Source organism: Lytechinus pictus, chromosome 5, assembly GCF_037042905.1.
Source record: "Lytechinus pictus isolate F3 Inbred chromosome 5, Lp3.0, whole genome shotgun sequence".
NCBI lineage: Eukaryota > Metazoa > Echinodermata > Echinoidea > Temnopleuroida > Toxopneustidae > Lytechinus > Lytechinus pictus.
Window position 1 is genome coordinate 21649356 of NC_087249.1, and position 21543 is coordinate 21670898.

The window sequence follows — 21543 nt, forward strand, 5'->3', positions numbered from 1 at the left end:
GAAACCTTGGTATGCTTATAACTGGGGAAATAAAATGGCTTTTACCTAGATGAACTTTTCTCACCTTTGTACACTTGCTGGTTTGTCATAAAACTCTTCCAACATATCTCCACTAGAATGCCCATGTATTTCTGGATGGGCTATCCTTCGGAACGGAAGCACCCGCTTTGTCTTTGCTAACGTGTCCCCATACATATCAGGTTTAACTTCATCCAAACTGACCTCCTCCGTCATCAAGATCTCACTGTTCGAACTCGGGCCATCGGTTGGACTGCGTAGGGTCATCCTTGAGATTGTCATAGAAGACCTCACAAAGTCAATACTCTCCGTGGGGTGCTCGTCCCCAATGCCCCACAAACCATGGGTGTTTATATGTCGCTCGGGACTGGTGTACTTGCCATGTTTTGTTCCTTTGGTCGGCGAGTGGCTACGCCTCAGGTTATGGAAAGACTGTGATTGTTTAGCAGATACCCTAGGGGCACTAGTTCTGAATGATGAAGGCACTGAATCTGGGGTTAACTCTGTATTCATGGCTGACCCTCCTAGGTTAAAGTGTCCTGCAAAGGTGGTGGTGTCTTCATTGTCTTGAGAAAACCAAGCATTGGAGTTGGCCTTGCCAGGGACCTGTCTAGATTGATGCTTTGTCATATCAACATTTGTATCATCGCCAGAGTGATAGTTTGTGACAAGGTTGCTGTACTTAGAGAGGTTTGGCAAACTGAAACGGTTCTCCCTGAGGTTTTGCGTAGCACCCATCCTGGTGTTTCCTCTTGGCAGATCCGACTTGGCAGTGGGTATATGGATGGTGGTCCCAGGACCCTGAGGTGTGTCTTCAGCTTCTCCTTCTTCAGGCTCCACCATATGCTAGTGAAATACACAAAAAAGCTGTATGTCATCTAATGAAGATAATAACAGAATATACCAATTTTCATAAAGTAAAACGCCCTTGTCAAACGTTCAAAGAAATAATTGTATCATTTTGGTAAAGCTAAGTACTGAAAGTTGATTAATATCTGACTAAAATATTAGTAACAATGTATTGTAAGGTAATATAAGACAAAAATCTAATATCTAAATTTTTCAAATATCTTTGTAATTTATAATCAGATTATCACTCCTACAGAATGGATCAAGTTTAAACTGGCTTTGAATTTGATACACTAATACCCAATCGGACCATCATCACTCCTTTGAGCCAAATTCGAAACTAATCTTTCATTTTTTAAAATTTTTTATTGCAAAATGAAGAGATGGATGACCCGATAACTTAATGCCTCCTATAGTGGGTAGATACATGAAATAAACTGCATATGGAAATGGCAAAGAATGGACAATACTACATCTAAACCATGATTCAAAGTATCATTTCCTTCCATCTTAATATATTTTTTAATCATGAAATATTTCACTATAAAAATCCATCTTTACCTCTTCAAAATCAGTGAGTTCAGGGAAGAACTTGAGGTAGGCTGCGAGATCTTCAGGTGTTCTCTTTTGCATCTCAGATGATGTCTGCTTATCTCCTTCTCCGCCTTCTAAAACTTCATTCTGTAAAAAAAAAAGTTTCATTAACAAAGATCACAAGGTATGTGATAAATTTCTGAAATGAAATGTCTCTACAACAATTAAATTTTTTTATATACTCACTTTCAACTAGTAAATTTTATAAATCACATCACAGTAACTTCTACATAAAAATTCAATTCTATGGAAGAAAAATAAATAGGTTATGCATTTAATAATACTCAATGAATGTATTTCTAGCCTATCACACTTCAAGCAATGCACAAATCTGTACACAGGCATTGGTTATTGATAATAAATAAGTCAAATATATAATCTATACGAGACACATGTTTGCTGTCTGCGATGTGTAAACTGCTTTATGTGTACATGCCCATACAAAATCTCTTTATGTTTGTATTTCTCTGATTCATGCCCATGGAAATACCATGAAAGCAAACCTTTGAAATCAGAGATAACTGGATGCTACAAAAGCTAATATCGCAACAATTCATGATCATTCGAAAATACTTTATATGTGCTTCATTATCAGGTTACAAAATGTGTGATAATGTCTGTGTATGAGATGAATGGCTCCTTACCTTGGGTGGTTCTTCATCTTTGTTCTCATCACCACTACTGACATCATCATCCTGATCATCGCTCTCATCGATGACATCATCACCTGCAAAGAGATTTTTAATTTACCTTCCTGATTCTTTTCTACAGTACAATCTTCTTTACTAATCGTCTTTACTTTTACATCTTTAGTGGAAAAACATTAACATTGTCTTGAAGAATTCCCTTCTATTTGTCGCTTTCTAATGCAATTTTGTATAATTGTATCTATGCATGTGATATATGTAATATGTAAGGTTTTATTACAAATGTTTATGTGAGCAAAATGAATTTCCATGTGAAAATGAAATTGAATTGAATTAGCAGTTGTAAAAAGTTGCATTAAAAATACCAGACCCTATCTACATGTATCAACACTAACAAGAAAAATTAATGCACATAATCCATAGTAAAGCTTGCATTTTAAAATCATTTCAGGTCACTGCTTTCTTGTTAGGATTCCACAAGGGTGAAGTCTGAGTAACAATAGGATTAACACTCTAAATGTATGAGAATTAAAAATAAGGGATATGAGAATAAGAGAACTGGAAAATAATCACCACTGGTAGGTTCTAAGAGTGTATGTCCCTCAGGAACAATAGGAAGACTAAATGGAACACTACTCCTAATAGTAGGCACTGGTAGACGATTCTTAGGGAAACACTTCCGCAGAATGATACAGATTAGATTCACTATGGTCTCAATATCCTTGCCTGAGGAATGAAAACATAGCAACAATATGTTTGTATATCATCGATGGTGTTACTACTGTGATTGTATTGTTTGCAATGAAAGGAACACTAAGAAATAGCAACTGCAACATAAGGAAGATGTAATAAATCAGAACTTTACACAAGATTCGAGAATGGATTTCGTGGTTTCAATTTCATCCTAGTCAAAAATCACACAGCTTGCATGTCCCACTAGTGATATCAAATTGATATTGTTGTGCTGCCATAGACCAAGGAATACATGGATCCATATCTGTTAACAGCACTGATACATTTAGAAAATGGAAAGGTTTGTAATGCATGATAGTAACAGCATTTTCAACCTTTCTGCTTGTGTTGTACATGCATAAAACAAAAATATGGATTGAAAATGGGTTGGTTTAATTTCCAAGTGAAAAGACTGAATCTCAACCTGTACTGTTTTGATATGCACAGTAATCTGGTTCAATTAAAACAATTTCCCATGAAAAATGCATTGTCCCACCAAATAAAAGCTGATACCAAATTGGGACAGTTAGCATCTCTGAAAGTAAAATTTTAAAAAGGCATTGGGGACTTAACAGATTATCAAACCTTGATACTAGGGTTCCATACAAGCCACATTGTACTTACTTGAGCTACTTGCCATGGAGAGAGCAGCATTGAAAAGCACCTTGATACCATCACAATCTGAAAAGTTCTTCTTCCCTGATTCTGGAAAGTAAAGTAAAAATACAATAAAATAAAAATAAAATTCTGACAGCAACAGGTGCCATATCACGAAATGCTGACATAATACAAGTGATTGTAACTTTTTATTAATAATAATAATAATAATTTGTTTCTATATAGCGGTTAATACATCAGAACGACATGTCTAAGCGCTTTACAGATATATTATTACCCCAGTCATTATATTCAATCAGTCATTCCCGCACACAATGTATGCACATCCTCTGACCCCTAGGGAGTACTAGTATTCCAGTCAGTTGCCTGTGAGGCGCACACAGTACTGGACAAGCTACAATTACTTTCACATCCTACCGGGTACCCATTTAGGACCTGGGTCGAGAGTGGCAAAGTGTGGATTAACGCCTTGCCAAAGGACGCCAGACCACGGTGGGATTCGAACACACGACCCTCTGTTTACAAGGCGAGAGTCAGAACCACTACACCACAGCTCCTCCTCCTCCTTTGTTCATAGATTGTCAGAGGCTAACAATGAACTTTTTTTAGCTTGATTACAAATTTGATTATATCTCTTATTTTACATGGCTAAGACTTTTTTTTGGGGGGGGTCAATCAACTATATTTTATTGAACACGGGCATAACCAGAAAATGCTTATAAAGGGTAGCTTATTTTGGTTGAGATGCAAAATGCATATGGGCACGCAAAAAAATAATGAATGTGGATGTCTCTGGAGTCAGAATATACATGTAGAATGTAGGAAAATTTGAGAAAAATTGATATATTTCTTGGTTTATTAAATCCCATTTAGGGCATCCTTTTACCTTAACATTTGTCAGGTTTTGGTGCGCCAACGAATTCCTTCATTCAGAGCATGTTTATAAGGGAATATTTGTGTAGAGGATAAAATGACCAAGGAAAAATATGGCATTTCCTGAGAAGTGTATAAATTTCACCCATGAAAATAATGCTAGAAAGAGATTTCACATGTGTACAACAATTAAAACTATAATTTGTGAATTAAAGCCTCTTTATTTACTAATTAAAACTATGTGGCCTCATCAAACTTTTATACCCATGGACAACAATTAAAATTATAATTTGTTATTGAAGCCTCTTTATTTACTAATTAAAACTAAGTGGCCTCATCAAACTTTTATATTGTCTCTACTCAATTTGTATCAACAAAAAGGGACTAACTGCCAAAGTAAACAAAAACCATCTCTGGTTAGTTTAACAGCAATCAGAAAGAAAAGCATAATACTTACTGAGCGTGGTGATGTTCTTAATGACATTAAGTATTCCTTTACGTATACTGATATGTCTGTTTCTGACATCAGCCTTCTGCCATTCACTGAATGCGTGTACCAATATGGGCATACCTCCCTGACCGATTGCACGAGCTGAGTTGCTTTCTATAGGAGTAGCAAAGTAAATAGGAATGATTATGGCAAGCATTGTCATAATTACGTTTGGTATCACCTATACATGGAAAGTGAAATTACTCGTGGGCCTGTGTCATTTGCTCTGGAAGCCTGAAATTGGTTTGCTGGAAATGGATTCCATGTTTTTCCCATTCTGGTGTTCTGATAAAACAAGTGGAAAGCAATGCACATCATGCTCGTTAATCTGAGAGTAATGAATTATTTCTTTTTTAATTTTAGGTTTAGAACAATAACACAAGACAAATTGAAAACTTATTTCATTGAGATTTGGCAAAGCTTGGAGTATGTCTTCCTCTTCTTGTCTTCGAATTCATCAATGTCTCATAAAACTATGGCTCAATGCGAAAACTTGAGTTTATTTTTTCATATGGTATGAAACAAGTTATTGAACAATGTCAACTGTACATAAAGATAACATGTAAAACAGAGAACATATATAATAGTAACTATTAAATTGCATCAGAATACGAAGTCTCCTAAAGGGCAGAGTAATTTAAATAAAATGCACTTACTTGATTTTACAAGGAGACTTAGAGCTTCTAGAGCACTCCTGCAAAAAAAGAAGGCAGGAACAGCCGTTTACAATTTAGTACACAAAGGCCTAAATGTTGTGAAGATATTTCATATCAAATAAAGAAGAAAATCATAAGATTTATATGCGTTTAATAGACATAAGGCAAAGTGTGAGTTACAGCTTACACTTGTACAATCCAATCACCAACAAATGTTAAATGAGCAAAACATTTGGTTCTAAATATTTGTATAAAATAATTCTGTAACATATGATCGGCATATGTGTGAATACACAAAGATGCAATGGAAGCAAGGAAAGTGGGAATTGCTGATATTTTCAAAATGCAATTGATTACTGATACATATATATATGTACCTTAGCGCAGGATGATGCCTCTTGCCACAAACAGAGATGATCTTGAGGAGAGAGCTAACTGCACCCGCTTTACCAAGATGTGAAGAATTAACAGCTATGGAGGAATAATAGACAAATGATAAATCACTACTAGGAAGGAGAAATAGGGAAGGACCAGGACATTACTGCCTGTGCTGAGATCAGAGAGCCTGTAGCTAATGAGGAAGAATAGATTAGACACGTGAGATATGACGAGTACTTACTTTTGAGGTGGGGGGGCAAAGCATCGCACCAAGATGAAAGAATTAACAGTCATACAGGATATGTATGAAGAAAGAATGGAAATATACATATCACATCATATACAGTCCCTACTGTTGAGTGGAAGTGGCAGGAAAAGCACACTAAAATGAGAAGAGAGCTTTGGAAAGAGAATAGAAAGATATGTGAGCTATGTTTCGACCCTACTCTTGGGGTGAGGGGGGGGGGGCATCACTAAGATGAGAGAAATAGACAGATAAGAAGGAAGGCTAGATATGCCATGAAAGAATATGTCTTTAAAAACCAATCACTACTGGGGAGTTGGGCGGAGGTCGCAGGATATCGCATCAAGAAAAGAGAATGGAGGAAGGATATATAGATATATAACAAGTCCCTATTGGGAAGTAGGAAGGAAGTGTATTACACTGATATATAACTGACAGCTACCGGTACATATATGGAGGAAGAATATAAAGAGGTGTCAAATATGATAAGAGTCCCTATTGTTGAGGGAGATGGGGTGGGACATCACTGTCTCTGCCAGGATCACAGAGTGCTTACAGAGTTACAGAGGGAGAGAAACTGAGAATATCATAATGGTTTAGACACCATGCACCCATTGCAAATGCAAAGGAAAGGGAATAAGAACTTTCAATATGTGACCACTTCTACAGCTATACATGAAAGGTTTACATATGATACATGAAAGAATAATGCAGGAGGGTGAACAAACAAGTAGAAGTGGTATTCTCTCATAAATATGATACCAGATTGACACTTTTATTTACAACATTATGAAGATATTTCATTTCATGACAGATGAGCCGATACCTACATGTTGGTCCACTGCCAAGAGATGGGTAGTTTTGGCCATTAGGAGAGTGGTTAAAACAGTTGAACACACACAAAATTTTTTGCAGATTTAGAGGAAATAAAATATCAAAACTAGATCATGTAAATTGTACTCACAGTTTGTGGAGTATATCTTGAGGACTTGGACCATCGGCTGGACCAGGTCTAGGTTGCCTGTGTTAACTCTCACAATCCCTAATGTAATGGGTAGGGCTCCACTCAGACGAGCCTTCACACCAAATTTCCGATCTATTTAAAAAAAATAATAATTGTATAATGATCATTTAGAAGATAAAAATGTTTGGTGGGAAACAATACCTACTGTATTCAAGGGTACTGAAGAATATCAGATGGTCTCATATTCATACACAAGTATACAACACAAAACAATACCCAATTTGATTATTTCAGGTACCGGTATCCTTTTTAAAATCATTCCACATTTTTCCAGCTATATGTGGGGTTTTCTGAGTCCCATTCATAAAGACTTATTATAATAACAAACGTATCATTTCTACAACAAGTATACTATCATCCAATCAGATTGAAGATTTCAGTAGCTTTTTAAACAGTTATGGTAAATTTCTTATTGTAACAAGTTTTATGAAAATGACCCCTTGTAAAGTCTAGGTTAGGTGCTATAAAGAAAGGTATAATCATCACCTTTAGGACCAACTTTAGCCATGACTTGATGGAGGCCAACGATGAGTTCCTCGCAGGTGGGTTGTTGCTTGGAAGCTGTACTAAGAGCAGTCAGAAGAACCTGCGTAGCTCCTCTTGCCACCATACTCTGGGCTCTCTTGATAGATTGCAGGAGTTCTAGAAGACTGTATGTTACATTGAGAGACACCTGACTGTCTTTTGAACTCTGTAAAAAGCAGAGAAAACGATGGGATTAAAAAAAAATATTGTACAAAGGTCATCCAGAAGAACCAACCTGCCTAGCTCCTCTCGCCACAATACTTTGGGCTCTTATCACAAGGTCTCACAAAAGAAAAACCTTTTGTAACTGGCTGTCTTTAGATCTAAGTTTACAACCATGCTGAATTATAAGTAATGCCAGTTCAAAGTGAGATCAGAAGATCTTTCAAACATGTCACTATTCTAGAAAGTATCCTTTGAAGACTCTACAGGGGTTCATTAAGACTCAATATAAATTAATATTTATGAAACCTGCCTGTCTTTAGAGGGAGACTGTCATCTTTACCAAGGAACAGTAAAGGGTTTTCTGTATTAAAGGGGTCTCCCAAGTGCCAAGTATTTATCAAGAGACGGGGTATAACAGCACTGGATGTGCATTTAAATCCCTCATTCAAGACATATCGGAATTAGACCTGATTGGCCATTGTATGTTTTACTTTAATATAAAGAAATTTTCAGGAATATACAAAAATAAATCATAAGGTTTATTACATGACGCTCTTCTGATGCTTGTTTAACTCAATAGCCTGCATTATATTCTCAGTACACAACAGATTTCAAGTTCAGTGTTGGTGTTGGAAGCACAAGTTAACTTGATCCAAATCATATTATTGACAGCTCAACACCGATTGAAACTTGTCCAAAGACCAGCTTCACGTTAAGTTAGGAACTATGCTGAAGTAAAAATCAACCAAACACCAACACCGACATGTTAAGACCAAACTTTATATTATTTATTGTGAGTTAGATTGGGGGCTTTCTGCTTGATTTTAGAGTCAACTTCCACAGCTTACCTCCAAAGTTGAGAAGAGTATCTCCAAGCCATTGGTTGTTTTGGACATGACCTCTTTCCTGACCTTCTCTGTAAAGAGTAAAGCAATCAGGGAGAATGTAAACATGCATAATATACATTACAACCACTATGGTAACAATATATCTGTGTATCAATGAGTTCGCTGGCAGTGTCTAGGCCATACATGTACATGTAGATGCTTTGATATGCAAAGTGGAATTCAACCCGCTGGTCAATCAGTACGAGTACGAGTAAGACTAAAGTACATATATGGGCACTGGCATACAAAATTTACAAATGTCTCCTGTTCTGAAGGGCATACTGTACAATGAAATGTCACAATGCTCTTAGAAATTCATAGTTCAGCAGTTAAATCAAGATTTTAGAATGTTATAATTTGTTTTTATTCTAAAATTTCAACGAAGGAGGCCTTTTAGTTTGACAATCCACACATGCTGGAGCTCTGTCAGCGTCAAGCATTTTCAGCTCACTTACTTGAACACAATAATAATAATTACTTCGTATTAAGTGCTTTTTCAAGTTACAAAGCGCTTAATAAGAAGTGGAGGTGGAAAAACCAGATCTGATGTCATTTTATTGAATCTGGCCATGTTTTTATTTCAATATAAAAACAGCAGCCAATTTCAAAGATGGCCACCTTGTAAAAATATAGTGTAATTATAAGGATTATACATGTAAAGTAGACATAGATACCTCATTAATCCTTTATTTCGTCCGTTTTTATTTGGACAAGGAGGGAGGATGGACTGATGAAGAGAATCCATACTTGATCTTACCATGATCTTTGAGACAGTGCTGTATCTTTGCTGTGATGTATCGTAACTGATCCACATCCTCTGAGCTCGTACTGTTCAGCTTATCCAAGGAGTACAACATCGTAGCCATCCTGGATCTAGTGCACCAAATAAATCAATGAAAATTTATCAAGTGAATCACAAATTTACCAAGGAAGAAGGTTTTTTTTTCAGATGCGTGTATGCTCACAACTTTAATACATGTAAGCTTCCTGACAGTCGTGAGGAAACATGTATGTTGTATGATAAATGTCTACAATATGTCCAGAAACATGGCAGGAAATAGGCCCCAGTTTTTTTACTCCTTCATGAAAATATAATGTGTTATTACTGGTAGAGATATTGTCTTACTAATGTAATCTGAGATCTCACGGTCCATTGTGCACATGCGCTACTTGGGACTTGTTGCAAAAAGAGCTGCAATCAATTGCAACTCAAAAATATCTAATGCAAGTCAAATATGCTTGCATCTCATTGGATAAAAATAAATTTGCAATTAATTTTTGTTTTACTTTGTAATTCTTCTCCAATGGACCCCATGAGGGTAAAAGATATCCAATACCAATTAACAGATACAATGTAACTTACATGCATACAGTACATATATTGTACAAGTACTTTGAAAGGGAGATGACCTGGGAGTTGTTTCACGAAGCTACATGTATATGCACAAAGTTTTGGATGACCGAGTATGACTATCCAAAAAAAAAAAAGAGTACAATTTTTTCCTCAATCGTGTCAGCTGTAATTGACATCGTATTTTAATTGATCACAAATAAGGTGGATTCAAAGAAGTGCTGTATATTTTTGTCAAGCCAAATTTAATGTATTAGTATATTATTGAACATAACAGTACTTTTTTTAATTACAATAAATCATTTTTTTTTATGGTAATTCATTAATTTTTTTTTTTCTTTCTTTTTATTTTCAAAAAGTAATAGAATTTGAGTTGTAATAGTGAGTCAGGTGTGTGGGACTCTATTTCATCTCATTTCCTTTCCACCACAAACTGCTGGTATGTGACCTTGCATGCACTTCTGGTGTTTGTGTTTCAGAATTTCCTTTCATTTTCTATATTTTTAATAAGCAATGGTATCTGTCTGTCGTGTTCCTGGATACAAGAACAGCTGGAAAATATATTGGGGGTGACTAGTCAGCAGCTTACTTTCAATACAGATCATATCCTATTAATTGACATAGTAGTGTAATTCAATTATTGCTTTCCTTTTCTATACTTTCAAAGCTTTTGATGATGGTATCTTACTATCTTTTACATGTATCTAAAGCTATCTTGAATATATGATGATGGATTTCAAATAGTAAGCATACATGCTATGCTATAACATTTTCAACACAGTTTATATCCAATACATGTACATGTAGTGCAGTACATGTAGCACATACTGTACATCAGAACTTCAGCGCAGAAAGAATGGCAGTTACAATAACATGTAACTTTCATGTTTAGCACTTACACCAATTGGCTACAAGGGGTCGAAATGGCTTTTGAACTTAAGAAATTCAGGGAAGCGATTCATACATATTATATAAAGTTGCAACTGATTTTCATTGAGAACACTTACAAGCTATTGACATCTTTGTATCTGATTGGCTGAAAGCAAATTTATCATAGAAAATTAAAAAACACGTTCATGGAAAGCTCCCCAGATAAGGTCCTCAAGTCATTGAGTTGAAACATCATTGTATAATGCACACTCATGATATAATTACAATGTACAGTACTGTATGTAAGATATGAATTGTACTTCCCATGGCCAGAAATATTCCCTATTCATGGAAGAAATATTTCAATAAAGGCACATACATGTATATTCATTTCAAGGCCAGCGGAAAACATAGACAGTACTAGGACACAATTAAGCCCCCAGCCCCCAACACAAGTCAATAACTTTCAAAGAGAAATTTCACTCTATTATCCTCTTCTATTGAAGTGCAAACACACCCCTATTGTTGCACACCCTTCGACCTCATCCCCCTACTGAATGAACAGCTTTTCTATAGGCTAAAGCTACTGTTGAGTAGGGGTACAAATACAATAGGAATCTTGGCAACTGTGAACAGTTTAACAGGTACCTGCAGCTCAAAATGGTACTCAAAATCTTTCATCCTTCTCAAATATTGGACCACAGGGGGGTAATTAAACACTGCACATTGTGGTTTGTTGCTTTGTCTTATAATTGTAGTCACCAATTATGTATTATTTCTCAGACCTCTATAAATATATGTTTACTTACACACTCAAATAAATCATTCGATAATACAATTTGTGACTGTTTGTTGTGCAAGCATGCAAAAAGTGGATTTTTAATTTTGTCATTAATCAATACTTCTTGTATCATTCCGGATTTTTTTCGGGTGGGGGGGGGGAGGCAAGCAGCTGAGGGGGGAGGAGGTTCTTTCACTTTCAGCTTTTTCAAAAACATTTTGCTATTACTTTATTTTATTTATTCAATAAATGGATGGTTCTAATTTCAAACTCTACATGACATGTATGTTTTATAATACAATGTAATTGTACACATAATTGTAAAAAAATTTGTGGCATCAGGGGGGTGTTTCACAAAGATTTAAGTATGACTGAAGTCGCACTTAAATGCCGACGCGTGCATAATATGCAACGCGCGATCTTATTGATAGACATGCAGTAGTGCGCGTCCTCTTGACACGAGCTGACCAATGCGGTCAAGCCTTTCATACCGTACGCAACTTGGTATTTAAGTGCGACTCTAGGTCATACTTAAATCTTTGTGAAACACCCCCCTGGTTTCTTAATAGTAGCGTGCATCCATACAAAAATAATCACTAGTATTGAAATTTTCTAACCTTATAATGTGCTTATGAATATGATAGAAATGCCCTTGAGTTATCATATCAATTTCGAACAAAATATTAAAAACATCAGCTGGTACCCTTTCCTTTCTTCCATTGTTCACAACAGCAGTGTAACCAATCATTAATGTATTTCGATATGCCCAGACACATGGATTTTTACAGAATTGGGATTACAGTACTTGATATAATTGTAATGTATGTTAACAGACATGTACTCATCTCAATGTAATCAGATTTTTGTAGCTTACATAAGAATGCATATCTGCAGGCTAATGATTGGTACATGTACATGCACTTCTCTTTATCATAAGTCAAAATATACAAAACTTTAATCAATAAAATAAACATGTACACAGTATACTATCAAGTCATCTGTTAAATATAAAACATAATTTTAAAAAGCTATTATTTTTTACTTTTAACAGTCCTTCATGTTTATAATTTCGTGGAGCTCAATAAATCGCTCTCCTTATTTTTTTGAGGAGTTCAATTGAGCTCCTCAGCATCGCTCTCCTTGAGGAGCTCAAATCAATTCAATACATGTATGACAAATTGTAGATTTTCTTAACATCGTATATGCAATAGCTATGTAGCTATTAATTAATCTGTGGTGAAACTAGGCCTGGGTCAATACGTTTACACAATATTGCGCTCCTGCTCAAGAAAAAAAAAAAAAAAAGCTAAAATTTGATATTTTACATCTTTAAATCCATGAAATGGCCATCTATTTTCCATAATTCCTTGAAATTATTTGATTTAGTTGAAAACTATCAGAAAAACTCGGTAAATATTGTAGTCCCACATGTTGACTTCCATGGTGTTGCCATGAAAATCTACATATGGGACTACAATATTTACCGAGTTTAAATTCAAATCAGAGTCGGGAAAGAGGTGAATATTCTTCATTTTTCTGATAGTTTTCAACTAAATCAAAATAATTGGCCATTTCATGGATTTTTTTTTTTTTTTTTTTTTTAGGAGCGCGATTTTTTGCTCTCCTTATTTTTTTTAGGAGCACGGTAGGAGCGCCGGCGCGATCGCGCTCCTCAAAAATGAAGGTCTGTTTAACTGTTTTTTGATACAGTGAACAAGGCTGTGGTTTGTTTAAATGTACATGCAGGAGCACCAAAGGGGGGGGGGATTAACACTCATATGATAATAAAATACAATGTCCATTGACCCAACATGACCTTTGACCATGTGACCTAAGACATGTGCAAAACAATCATTCATACTTGATTACCCTTATGTCTATGTTTCATGATCTACTTGTGCAGATCCATAAACTTTCTAAGTTATGATGCCAATTCAACAAATACCCCCAACACAGCCAAAGTTCATTGACCCTAACTGACCTTTGATTTTGGTCATGTGACCAGAAAAAAGCACAAGATTTTCAGGGATACGTGGTTACTCTTATGCCCCAGGTTTCATGAACTAGATCTAAAGTTATGACAACAATTCCACAAATACCCCCAACATTATCAAAGTTTGTTGACCCTAAATGACCTTTGACCTTGGTCATGTGACCTGAAACTCGCCCAGGATGTTCAGGGATACTTAATTGCTCTTATGTCTAAGTTTCATGAAATAGATCCATAAAATGTCAAAGTTATGACAATGCCACAAATACCCAAACATGGTCAAAGTTTGTTGACCCCTTTGGTCATGTGACTTGAAACTCGGGCAAGATCTTCAGTGATACACGATCACCTTTATGTCCAGGTGTGTCATAAACTAGGTCCATATACTTTAGAAGTGATGACAACATTTCAAACAAGTGGAATGCCTCTGGCCGTCTCACCTGCATCACGCGATTCAATATAGCAGCAGTGCTGATTTTGAAAACTACTATAACTCGCACAAGATGTTCAGTGATACTTGGTTACTCTTATTTCCACGTTTTATGAACTAGACCCATACACTTATAGAGATATGATGGTAATTCAACAAATACCCCCAACGTGGCCAAAGTTCATTGACCTTACATGACCTTTGACCTTGATCATGTGACCTGAAACTCGCACAGGATGTTCAGTGATACTTGATTACTCTTATGTCCAAGTTTCAAGAGAAAGATCCATCAACTTTCCAAGTTATGATGGTAATTCAACAGATACCCCCATTATGGCCAAAGTTCATTGACCTTTGACCTTGGTCATGTGACCTAAAATGCGCAAAGGATGTTCAGTGATACTTCATTACTCTTATGTCCAAGTTTTATGAACTAGACCAACACACTTTCAAAGTTATGGCGGTAATTCAACAAATACCCCAATTTGACCAAAGTTCATTGACCCTAAATGACCTTTGACCTTGATCATGTGACCTGAAACTTGCACAGGATGTTCAGTAATACTTGATTACTATTATGTCCAAGTTTCATGAATCAGATCCATAAACTTTTAAAGTTATGATGGTAAATCTACAGATACCCCCAATTCGGCCAAAGTTCATTGACCCTAAATGACCATTGACCTTGGTCATGTGACGTGAAACTCATGCAGGATGTTCAGTGATACTTGATTAACCTTATGTATAAGTTTCATGAACTAGGTCCATATATTTTCTAAGTTATGATGACATTTCAAAAACTTAACCTTAGGTTAAGATTTTGATGTTGATTCCCCCAACATGGTCTAAGTTCATTGACCCTAAATGACCATTGACCATGGTCATGTGACATGAAACTCAGGCAGGATGTTCAGTAATACTTGATTAACCTTATGGCCAAGTTTCATGAACTAGGTCCATATACTTTCTAAGTTATGCTGTCATTTCAAAAACTTAACCTCAGGTTAAGATTTGGTGTTGACGCCGCCGCCGCCGTCGGAAAAGCGGCGCCTATAGTCTCAGTCTGCTATGCAGGTGAGACAAAAATTAACCTTGGTTAAGATTTCGATAATAATTCCCCAACATGGTCTAAGTTCATTGATCCTTTAATGACCTTTGACCTTGGTCATGTGCCCTGAAACTCAGGCAGGATGTTCAGTAATACCCCATTACCCTTATGTCCAAGTTTCATGAACTATGTTCATATACTTTTTAAGTTATGATGACATTTCAAAAACTTAACCTTGGTTAAGATTTCAATGTTAAAGGACAAGTCCACCCCAACAAAAAGTTGATTTGAATAAATTAAAAAGAGAAAAATTAAACAAGCATAACATTGAAACTTTCATCAAAATCGGATGTAAAATAAGAAAGTTATGACATTTCAAAGTTGTCTCATTTGCATGTCACTGAGTTGTGCATATCACTGTTTTGTGAAAAAATAGCAAAACTTTAAATTGTCATAACTATCCTATTTTACATCCGATTTTGATAAAATCATTTTTCTGGGGTGGACTTGACCTTTAACGATGCCGCCATCGCTGCCGCCACCATCGAAAATGCAGCGCCTATAGTCTCACTCTGCTATGCAGGCGAGACAAAAATGAATAATACATACCCTGGAACAGTATAAACCGTCTTCTCAACTTTTGCTTTGCTCATGATTGTTGTCTTCAGGGCAGATCATACACAAAATAAGATGGAGTTCACTTGAGGTCACAAGAATTCTTCATTCTGATCTTATTCATGTGATTCACAGCTACAGGTTTGTAAGTGAATTCTGAAACAGAATGAGAAAGCAAAAAATACACTGTACTTCAAAATGTGAGTAAAATTCTGTTGTAAAGATTTCATCATTTAATTGTTAATTTGCTACTGCACAGGAAAGAGGTTTGTGTGCATTCCAAATGAATCTAGCATGGAGGCTGGAGCTGCTCCACAGTGGAGCAGCTCCAGCCTCCATGGTAGATTCATTTGGAATGCACACAAACCTCTGCCTCCACATAAGTTAAAGTTTACAAAGTATAGGTATAATTTATAGGGAATCTGAGTGTGGAAATAATAATCATTTTTGCAGCTTCCAATTATTTTCTGAACGCAGAACAAAATTTGTGTGTCTCTTGAATTTGGCGCTTCATTCTAAACTCAGCTTCTTAAATCTCAGTAATGCCTCAGAGTGATTCAGAAATATGACATGGTGAGTGATGTCTGTGTGCATACATGTACATGAAATAATGTAATTGGTAGTCACTGCCATGATGAGTACATGTAGATCTACATGTACATATACATGAGCTACTTCTTAACCCTAAAAGGCCCGGGGCGGAATCCGCCCCCCCTCTACATTTTTCGCGATAAATCCGCCGCACAAATTTTTTTTGACCGTGCCGCTTGCTAACTTTTTAATTTCAAATTTTACACAACTTTTGAGACCAAATTTGCGATGCCGGGTATGCGGTTATGTAAGTGCATGTCAGACCCAAAACTGCTTAAAAACGTGAATTCATGTACAAATACGATGCAGATTGTGTATTTAGCCAAAATTCATATATAGGCCTATTCTACTTTTACTGATTATTCTTTGAAATTAATTTTGTCTTGTTTATGATCAGAATTAAGTCTGCAACAATTTCCATCGAAAACAGATTTGAAAAACAAAAAGTCGAAAAACAAAAGAAATACATAAGAAATTTAAAAAACCAATAAAATACAAGAGAAAAAATTTGATACCAAATTTGTTTAAACATTTGATCGGGATCCTACATGTACAAAGAGTCTGTGAATAAAAAAATTAGCAGTTTTGGGGCTGTATAATAGTTGATTAGAGCAAATTAGCATAATTAATTCATTGAATAAAAAAACTTATTATTGAAAAAAATTAACCATACAGCCTTTTATCGCAGACTACCACCATGCAAATTGTTGCAGCGCTCGCACGATCATAGGCCGAGATCTCGGGGGGGGGGGGGGGGGGGGGCGGAATCTGCCCCCTTTCCCCCCCCCCCCCTCGGCTGCAAGATGGGTCCAAATAATCTGGCTCTTTTAGGGTTAACTTTGAATTATTCAATTATAGCAAGCATGTCCTTAAAGGACAAGTCCACCCCAACAAAATGTGGATTTAAATAAAAAGAGAAAAATCCAACAAGCATAACACTGAAAATTTCATTAAAATCGGATGTAAAATAAGAAAGTTATGACATTTTAACGTTTCGCCTTATTTCACAAAACAGTGATATGCACAACTTGGCGACATGCAAATGAGACAGTTGATGATGTCCCTCACTCACTATTTCTTTTGTTTTTTATTGTTTGAATTATACAATATTTCATTTTTTACAGATTTGACAATTAGGACCAACTTGACTGAACCATATAGTATTAAACATTGCTAATTCCACATGTTCAAGTGGAATTAATCGTTGTCGAACATGACATTGAGGAGAAAATTAGAATGTTTCATATTTCATATAATAAAATACAAAAGAAATAGTGAGTGGATGACATCATCAGTCCCCTCATTTGAATAACGACCAGGATGTGCACATAACTGTTTTGCGAAAAATAAGTGAAACTTTAAAATGTCATAACTTTCTTATTTTACATCCGATTTTGATGAAATTTTCAGTGTTTTGCTTGTTGGATTTTTCTCTTTTTATTTAAATTCACATTTTGTTGGGATGGACTTTACCTTTAAAGGTGCGTAGCTACTAGCTACATGTAACATGTAGGGCTTGCTCGGCCAGATTAGCAATATGCCCCACCCACACCTACAGAAGTCAAACTTGGAATCACTATTAATGATCATGATGGTACCTACATGTAGCTAGCAGTTTTTAGAGGATAAGTTCACCCTGACAAAAAGTTTATTGTAAAAATAGCAGAAAAAATAATAAAATATATATGGTGAAGGTTTGATCAGACAAATACATCAAGAATAAAAAATGTATAAGAATTTTAATTATTTGATTCGTGACACCATATGCAAGCAGCTTCCCTACATAATTTGGTAAAAAATCAATGAAATGTCATTTTCTCAGAAAATTGAAAATGGCTTTTACTGTACCTTTAGTATATCAATATACAATCATTTCACACCCGTTCCTAAAATGAAAATGAAAATACATGTATGTATTAAAGTCATCACGAACCATTAAAATATTGAATTTATGCATGTTATATTACATATGTGCATCTGCTTGTTTATGACATCACAAATTAAAAACTTAAATTCTAAGAACCTTCTTAATCTTTAATGGATTTTCCTCAAACCTTCACCAAAGATTTCAGATTTGCTAATTTGCACCCCTTTTTAGGACTGACCACCCGCCATACACCGATTTTACGGCCGATTCTTGTTGCGCTGGCGAAATATTTTTACTCTTTCAAGTCAGTTCTATAATATCATCACGCTGGTTGATCGTCTCGCTACTTCCATCACGAGCTCCAGCACATGATTCAATGACTGATATTTGTTCAAAAGCCGTTTCCTATCTGATTTCTTGGTATGAACAGCTATTTCGCAGTGGAGTTTGGTTCTGGGGGGCGTTTCATGAAAGGACTTGTCAGACGTTTTATCCGACAAGTCCCATTTTATCCGACAGTTACCATAGTAACAGTACCTCTCAGCCAATCAACATCAGAGAATGGTGTCAGATCTGACAACTTGTCGGATGGAAATGTTGATGAAACACTCCCCAGATCATTACAATTTTGAGAAATTCTATGAATATCTTATTTTTTAATCCTTATTTTCTCTCACAAAATCGATTCTTATCGTTCCTATGGCTATGGACACTGCGCCTACGCTAAACAGCTGGCAGCCGTCTGTTTCGAGGATTTTTTAAATATTTTTAATTTACGGCTCGCTATCGTGCAGCCACCATTAGGGGGTTAACAATGCAAAATCCCCTCGACGGATTCCTCATTCGTAGGATGAGTGCCCGACGGGGCTCATTGATTTTGTCTTTATTTCATAAAAATATATAAAAGTTAAAAGAACTAGGCCTAGGCCCTATACCAAAATAAATATTATTCCGTTTTGGCCTGAAATGCACCAAAATATAAACTACTGGTATGTTTTCTGTTGGAAAAGATGGAAAATTTTAAAATTCATTTCATTAATTGACATTGTCAGTCATTGGCATGACTGGGTCTAGGATTAGGAATGATCGGCTACATAGTACATGTAGTGAGTAGTAGTATGGCAGTGTATCCTATTGCCGGACACCTTTATTTCAGTGCTTTAAAAATGACAACTAGAGGAAATACAATCAAGACAAATTCACACTTGCTATTCCAAATATTATGAAAATTATGAATATGATAAAATTATTTTATATTTACCAACCATTTTCTTTGCATCGCACTTGCCGCATACCCCTCCACGAAAAACAATTATTTTCGTGCGCGACAAATTATATCATGATTCCGGACGCGCGCCGGACGGGTAAAGATATCCTTGATTATATTTATATGATGTAAGAACAAATTTGTGTGATTTTTTCTTATATCATATCATGAGTAAATTCTAAGTTTTTATTTGCTTTTTTTATATCGAATCTGAGCAGATGTTGGTAATAAATTCGTGTACGATAACTTATTCTATTTTTTCTTGTTAGCTGCATGTTTCATGGCACTTTCCATTAATGATAATATGCTCGCGTTCGTATCGTGACGCTCATCAAGTTCTATTGATGCGCTGCCGATCGACGGCTCTACTCACGGTAAACCTCGCGCACGGGTACCTTGAGAACTAGCCGTCGACGATCACCCACAATACACCACACCTCATCATTCGATCGAAGGGGTGGACGAGATTGAGATTGAAATTCGGAAAATCAGGCCCATATTTCCGTTAGAAAATAAATTGTATAAATCGTTAATGCAAAACTATATGTTATATATTTTAAGCATTTTCTGTCATTTAAGAGATAAATAAGGTAAAAGTTGGATTTTTTCGCCTTGTTTTTGCAATCTTGTTCTATGTATTGCTCTGTGAAATTGAATTGCGGAAGTCTTACGGTACGAAATTGTTTTCCAACGCAGTAATATGCGCGTCCGGAATCATAATAGTGTCCGGTAATAGTATGGTCAGTTCCCCCATGTCTGCGCGGTCTCCCAAGTCTGCGCACCTGCGTATCTGCGCGATTCTAGTAAAAGAAGATACGCAACGAGCACGAACTTTACACATGTCACATGCATTACATAGACAGGTATTCATAAAAAAATCCGACTCAAAATGGTGGAAAAATAATGAATTCAGGGCATTTCATGTGACGGCGTCAAAATGCAGCCTTTGTCATCAAAATCCCCGAATCGTGTGCAAAGTGAATGAGTGCGCAGACATGGGGTACCATTTTTTTTTCAATCTGAAAATGACTGCCCAAAGGTTTTTCAAGAAAATCTTATATTTTCTTTCATTTTTTAATGAGAAATTTGGTACACTTACTCTTAATAATATAAGGAACACTATTAACCAAAAGATTTTGTGAAATAAGAAGAAATTCATGTTAAATCTTAACTCAAATTGTTAGGTGCGCAGACTTGGGGCCCACCATCATACAAATTACAATACGTGAGTCACGTGACTAGGATATATAGGCCTACGTTGTTTGACCTTGTTCAGTTGTTGTTCATTGTTGTTTTGAGAAAATAAAGGCTTCGAAAATGTTTTTCTTTGGCCCTTTATCATCATTTCACCTAAATTTAAGGTATGGTTTTATTCACAGAGTAATTACATGAAAAATAACACTTTCTCGAAAGTTTATTTCCCCGGCCTTGCTACACTTCAGCGGACCGGGTTCAAGCTCTCGAGCTCCCCCGTCTTCGCCCGCGGAGCGCCTGCCCTGCGGGCCTTGGCTTGGCTCGGAGAAGAACATTTTAAATTTTTATACTTTCAATACACATTTCATCGTTCAAGAATGAATAACTAAATCTATCAAATATATAGGTGAATTTTCTGAAATCCAAAATCGAGTTTCTCCCTTTAAATCAGGAGATTAACCTACCTTACAAGGCGCCTTCGTCTTTTCAAATCAGTCAGAAACCCCAGAGCGAATTACAGGTAGGGGTACGGTACGCATATGATCGGGGCCTTTTTTCGGGCCGGCCGCGCCGCGCCGGTTATCGGTTAACAACAATCGAAATCCGAAAAACTAAAAGGCGAACCGCTTTATCTGGCCGACCAAGGGGGGGGGGGGGGGGGGGGGGGGAGGTTGGGGGGCGGCGGCGGGTAATTGCAATGTTTATATTAAAATACTTCTTTTATTACTCTTTGAAGGTGTTTACATTATGTTCCCAATTCTGCTCATTTGGAGACGTTATAAAAGAAGTATTCGACATTGAAATCAGTTGTATTCATGTATTGATTTGCATTTGTTTTA

At 36.3% G+C, this 21543-nt stretch overlaps 1 protein-coding gene across 1 annotated transcript in view; it reads right to left on the bottom strand.

Moving 5' to 3' along the window:
* LOC129262279 (cytosolic carboxypeptidase 1-like) overlaps positions 1–21291 on the bottom strand; it is a 34843-nt gene extending 13552 nt beyond the window's left edge. The window contains exons 1-14 of the mRNA XM_054900370.2: positions 21169–21291; positions 15780–15941; positions 9458–9573; positions 8662–8729; positions 7610–7814; positions 7064–7195; positions 5855–5948; positions 5478–5515; positions 4789–4935; positions 3465–3545; positions 2682–2834; positions 2106–2188; positions 1429–1548; positions 65–864 (exon numbers count right to left, since the gene is read on the bottom strand). Coding sequence (XP_054756345.2) covers positions 65–864; positions 1429–1548; positions 2106–2188; positions 2682–2834; positions 3465–3545; positions 4789–4935; positions 5478–5515; positions 5855–5948; positions 7064–7195; positions 7610–7814; positions 8662–8729; positions 9458–9573; positions 15780–15823 — 2081 coding nt within the window. The 5' untranslated portion in view covers positions 15824–15941; positions 21169–21291. The remainder of the gene's footprint in view (positions 1–64; positions 865–1428; positions 1549–2105; positions 2189–2681; positions 2835–3464; positions 3546–4788; positions 4936–5477; positions 5516–5854; positions 5949–7063; positions 7196–7609; positions 7815–8661; positions 8730–9457; positions 9574–15779; positions 15942–21168) is intronic.
* Between the last annotated feature and the right edge of the window lie 252 nt (positions 21292–21543).